Source organism: Chiloscyllium plagiosum, unplaced genomic scaffold, assembly GCF_037043375.1.
Source record: "Chiloscyllium plagiosum isolate Xiang-an unplaced genomic scaffold, Cpla_swu_hap1 HiC_scaffold_4, whole genome shotgun sequence".
NCBI classification, from domain to species: domain Eukaryota; kingdom Metazoa; phylum Chordata; class Chondrichthyes; order Orectolobiformes; family Hemiscylliidae; genus Chiloscyllium; species Chiloscyllium plagiosum.
The window spans coordinates 95,793,094-95,799,093 of NW_028270142.1; the positions used below are offsets into that span (position 1 = coordinate 95,793,094).

General features: G+C 48.5%; 1 protein-coding gene across 3 annotated transcripts in view; it reads right to left on the reverse strand.

Annotated features, from left to right (window-relative positions):
• Positions 1–1,368, reverse strand: part of snx16 (sorting nexin 16) — a 45,841-nt gene extending 44,473 nt beyond the window's left edge. The window contains exon 1 of one of the 3 annotated variants that reach the window (XM_043688169.2): positions 1,149–1,368. Coding sequence is in view for 1 of the 3 variants with exons in the window: in XM_043688167.2 (XP_043544102.1) it covers positions 266–316 (51 nt within the window). In the remaining 2 variants the exon portion in view is untranslated. Of the gene's footprint in view, positions 1–265; positions 388–448; positions 557–1,148 lie in introns of those variants that run through there. The other 2 variants (XM_043688171.2, XM_043688167.2) reach the window with 2 other exon arrangements.
• Between the last annotated feature and the right edge of the window lie 4,632 nt (positions 1,369–6,000).

Genomic DNA, 6,000 nt, shown 5'->3' on the forward strand with positions numbered 1-6,000 from the left:
CTTACACGACAGAGCCGTGTAAATATTTTCATCCACGCTAAACAAAACTATGGAGAGTTCAATTTATTGACGGCATGGGGTAAACAGACACCTTATTTTTATTCTCTTATTAGTAAAAGGCCGCCTAAATACAGGCCAATTAGCCGTGAAAGAGCTGCGCATGCCTGTGAAAGCAGAGGCGTTAACGTATATGTTGATATGGGATTTAAGGTGACAGTCAGTGTGGTATATTGGCGGACCGTGTGTTTAATGTACACTACTATACCGTATTGCTCAGTGTGATATCTTCACTCTCGGATACGATGCTGTAAGTCATGAAGCTGTGATCCTGGGCGGACAGATATTAAACTCCATCATCCAGCCCCTGAAACAAACCAGGTTTACCCCCTCCCCTCAGCTCTGAGGAGTTTACAAACCTCCCCACCCCCGCCTCACGGCTGCAGCTCACCGAGAGGCCGCGAACATCACTCCCCAAGCCCGCCGCCGCGTCAACCGGCTCCAGGTCACAACGCTCCTGACTGAGTGGCGCGCGCCCCCGCCTCCCCGTACTCGCCAGGCGCCGCGCGCCCCCCCCCGCCTCTCCGTACTCGCCAGGCGCCGCGCGCGCCCCTCCGCCTCTCCGTACTCGCCAGGCGCCGCGCGCGCCCCCCGCCTCTCCGTACTCGCCAGGCGCCGCGCGCGCCCCTCCGCCTCTCCGTACTCGCCAGGCGCCGCGCGCGCCCCCCGCCTCTCCGTACTCGCCAGGCGCCGCGCGCGCCCCCCCGCCTCTCCGTACTCGCCAGGCGCCGCGCGCGCCCCCCCCGCCTCTCCGTACTCGCCAGGCGCCGCGCGCGCCCCCCCGCCTCTCCGTACTCGCCAGGCGCCGCGCGCGCCCCCCGCCTTTCTTGATTCGCTTGGCGCCGCGCGCGCCCCCGCCTGCTTATACCCGCGGCGCACGCCCCCGCCTTCCCCCACTCACTGGGCGACGCTCGCTTAGCGGCGCGCGCCCCCGCCCCCCTCCAACGGCAGATGCAAACAGTGTCACGCGACCAGGCTGCAGCCACAGCGGCGGGTTTTATTACTACAACAACAACCCGCAGGCACACAGAGAAAAACACAATCCCTACAACAGGAGCAAGGAGGGCAATCTCCAGGCACACTGCACTTACCCCCACAGACAGATCAGCTCCTCAAATCACAACAAGGCAGCTCCACTAACAGAACATCGGGAAGCGGGCGGCTCCGTTCACCATGTGACCTGCAGCTTCAGACAGCGCAGGAGATTAACTGCTGATTGCTCATGAAGTAAAACTCCAACTCGAAAGTACAGATATAGGGGTGGGCGAAAGGTATTGACACGGCTGTCAATCTTCCAGAAGCTACCCTGGCGTCTCCAAGACTTAAAAGGTTAATCTGAACACTGCGGAGAGCAGGCTATAGAAACAATATCACGGGGCATGAAAAAAAACAATTGCGCAAGAAAAATGAATTGATAGGGGTGGCTGGAGTTGGAACTCTCCCTGTTAGCAATACGTCCAACCAGGTGTCTGCCATAATAAATAGTGCTTAAATTCCTGGAGCATTGACCCATATGATACACACCTGTGCTGCTAAGCAACTGTACAAATAATTGACAAAGAATTGTGGATGCTGAAAATCTGAAATAGCTGGAGAAACTCAACAGCATCTGAAGAGAACACAGTCAATGTTTCAGGATCAGTAGCCCTTCTTCAGAACACCTCAAGTTTGGAGTAAAGTTGGATTACAATATGTTAATATCGTTGAAGGCTTACACCCTAATTCACATATTTGAATGTCAGCCTGATGATCCATTCTTGATTATTATATTCCTTTAGATACCCACCTGCTATCAACCATTGAAATTTTTGGTGAAGCTTTCTCCAGTGCATCTGGATGGAACCTTATAGCAGTCCGAGCAACATGAGCTCTGATGAGATTTGTGGCAGAATCAGAGAAGAAGTCTGATGAGGCCTATCTTGACAGTGAAAGAATTTCACTCTTTTTATGTTTTTGTTGTGTGGTGGGGCAAGTTTCTCAAAGGCAGTGGCGTGATGGCAGTTAACAGAATTATTCCATTTGAAACATTTTTGTAACATCACAATTCATAAAAATTTAGCTTCCTTTCTTGCCAAATGCCCCAAACAAACTTGATGTCAAAAAATCTCGACATGGAAATCTGAGTGAGTAACCAGCAAGTTCTGGTTGCTTGAACTTTCTATGTTCTCAGCACAGCACCTCAGGGCATAATCTACAGACATTAGCCATATGCATCCTACATTGGCATCTGACATTTGGAAACTTCCCTTGACCATCATGGCAATTCTCAGATCAATTTGCAGGGTGCTTAATGTGAGAAACAGAACTCACTCATAAATCAGCCTGAGACAAAGCCTTGGAAACAAGAACAATTTATTACAGCCTTGCAAGTACCGGACGCTTCTGCAATCAAGCAGAAATGCATGCAAAACAGAGCCTGTTAGCATTCTTATTCAGTTTACAAGTTGCGGAATCACGCCTCCCTTTTCCCATCCTATCATAAGCTGATTACCTCACTTTTTTTTTCTCTAGTTATTTTCTTATCTGGCCATCCTGCTGTCCTTGTCTGCATTCTTTGTTCCTTGTTTGTTACAGCTTGTTCTTTTATCCAGTTTCTCTTATCATACTATAAGCTTTATTGTGAAATGCCCCTGCTGCTTCTTTTTGTGGTCAACTACAACACTTTAAAGTTATTTCCTAGCTTAAAAATATTTTCTTTAAAAGACCCTCTATATTCGTTAAAGTCTTAGCCTTAAGTATGCTACATGCTACAAGAATTCCGTGACCGTTTGTATAATATCCTCTTCCCCTCCCCCCACAACACCCCCTCACCCATCTGCAAAAACAACATTTCTAATCTCCCACATTAGGAAATGCAGACTTTCATTGTATAGCACACTGACAACGTGCATTGAAATTCAGCTGCAGGGACATTTTATGCGCAGGCACAGGCACCTAGCTTACAAATTGGACCAAGTAGAGTCTAGATTAGAGTGGTACTGGAAAAGCACAGCAGTTCAGGCAGCATCCGAGGAGCAGTAAAATCGACGTTTCGGGCAAAAGCCCTTCATCAGGAATCCTTTTCCAGCACCACTCTAATCTAGACTCTGGTTTCCAGCATCTGCAGTCATTGATTTTACCAAATTGGACCAAGTATAATGGCAGTGACCACCATTGTGGCCTCCACAAGGCATACACAATCACGGTGGGTATCATTAAGGGCTAGTGTTGGGGCAGAGAGCACAATTGGAAATTAAGTTCAATTTGATGGGTCTTCTCATTGGGGAGATAGTGAAGACTGTACATGCTGGAGAGTCAAAGTCGATAAAGTATGGTCCTGGAAACAACAGAGCAGGTCAGGCAGCCTCTGAGGAGAAAGAGAGTCGATGTTCTGAGCATAACCCTTCATCAGGTCTAATGATAAAGTCCTGATGAAAGGTTATGCATGAAACGTTGACTTTCTTGCTCCTGAGATGCTTCCTAACCTGCTGTTCTCATGGGGGAGATGAGTAGAATGTGATGTTGAAATACTTCAAGGTATAGGAAAGTGCCTGCTGTTGACAGTATCCACCATGAGCTGTGTTCCCTGCTGTCACTTATTGTTCTCTGGATGTGCAATGCAACTGTCTAATAGCTATGTCAACATCAAGGGGAAGCAGAGTCAGTGCTGAAAATTGTTGCTGGAAAAGTGCAGCAGGTCAGGCAGCATCCAAGGAGCAGGAGAATCGACATTTCGGGCATGAGCTCTTCTTCAGGAATGAGGAAAGTGTGTCCAGCAGGCTAAGTTAAAAGGTAGGGAGGAGGGACTTGGAGGAGGGGCGTTGGAAATGCGATAGGTGGAAGGAGGTGAAGGTGAGGGTGATAGGCTGGAGTGGGGGTGGGGGCGGAGAGGTCAAGAAGAAGATTGCAGGTTAGGAAGGTGGTGCTGAGTTCGAGGGTTGGGACTGAGACAAGGTGGGGGGAGGGGAAATGAGGAAACTGGAGAAATCTGAGTTCATCCCTTGTGGTTGGAGGGTTCCTGAAAAGCGCAGCAGGTCAGGCAGCATCCAAGGAGCAGGAGAATCGACGTTTCGGGCATGAGCCCTTCTTCAGAAGAAAAGCGCAATACATTTTCCAGCAACACATTTTCAGCTCTGATCTCCAGCATCTGCAGTCCTCACTTTCTCCTCGAAGCAGAGTCAGTGTCTGTTTAATGGGTGAAAGCTTGTGATCCATGTCTGCAAGATATAAGGAGATTGAAGAAGCAAGTACATGAACATAGAACAGTACAGCACAGTACAGGCCCTTCAGATCACGATGTTGTGCCGAGCATTTATCTTAATTCTAAGATCAACCGAACCTACACCCCCTCTCAATTTACTACCATCCATGTGCTCGTCCAGCAGTTGCTTAAATGTCCCCAATGTCTCTACAACCTCTGGCAGTGCATTCCATGCACCCACCACTCTCTGTGTAAAGAACCTACCTCTGATAGCTCCCCTATACCTTCCTCCGATCACCTTAAAATTATGACCCATCATGACAGCCATTTCTGCCCTGGGGAAAAGTCTCTGGCTATCTACTCTATGCCTCTCATTACCTTGTACACGTCTATCAAGTCACGTCTCTTCCTTCGTCTCTCTGGTGTGAAAAGCCCTTGCTCACTCAACCACTCTTCATAAGACAATCCCTCTAATCCAGGCAGCATTCTGGTAAATCTCCTCTGCACCCCCTCTAAAGCATTGACTTCCTTCCTATAATGAAGCAACCAGAACTGGACACAATATTCATAGTGTGGTCTAACTAGCCTTTTATAGAGCTGCAGCAAAACCTTGTGGCTATTAAACTCAGTCCCCCTGTTAATGAAAGCCAAAACATCATATACCTTCTTAACAACCTTATCAACTTGGGTGGCAACTTTGAGGGATCTATGTACGTGGATCCAAGATCCCGCTGTTCGTCCACACTGCCACACTACCTCCACTACTTCACACCTGTCTTTAACCCTGTATTTAGCATTCAAATTCAACCTTCCAAAATGAATCACTTTGCATTTATCCAGGTTGAACTCCGTCTGCCACTTCTCAGCCCAGCTCTGAATCCTGTCAATGTCTTGTTGTAGCTTGCAACAGCCCTCGACACTATCTACACCACTAACCTTTGTGTCATCGACAAACCTACTAACACACCCTTCCACTTCTTCATCCAAGTCATTTATAAAAGCTACAAAGAGGCCCAAGAACAGATCCCTGCGGGGCGCCACTGATCACAAACCTCCAGGCGAATACTTTACATCCATTACCACACGCTGTCTTCTTTCAGCCAGAAAATCCTGTATCCAGTCAGCCAAATTTCCCTGTAACCTATACTCCTAACTTTCTGAATGAGCCTACATGGGGAACCTTATGAAATGCCTTACTGAAATCCATATACACTACATCCACTGCTCAACCTTTGCCAACTTGTCTCATCACATCCTCAAAGAACTCGATAAGGCTTGTGAGGCATGACTTGCTCCTTACAAAGCTATGCTGACTATATTTAATCAAACTATGGTTTTCAAAATAGTCATAAATCCTATCTCTCAGAATCCTTTGCAGTATCTTGCTTACCACAGACGTAAGACTGACAGATTTACAGGTTTGGCGCATCGATCTTTACTCCAATGAAGCTAGATGCCAACTCGCGGACACCTCCTCCTACTGCCCCCTTGACCATGACCCCACCAAACCATCACCAGACCATCCATAACCTCATCACCTCAGGAGATCTCCCATCGACCGCCTCCAACCTCATCGTCCCACAAACTGCACCGCCCGTTTCCACCTCCTGCCCAAAATCCACAAACCTGACTGCCCCGGCTGACCCATTGTCTCAGCCTGCTCCTGCCCCACTGAACTCATCTCTGCATACCTCGACACTGTCCTGTCCCCCTTAGTCCAAGAACTCCCCACCTACGTTCGGAACACCACCCACTCCCTCCAC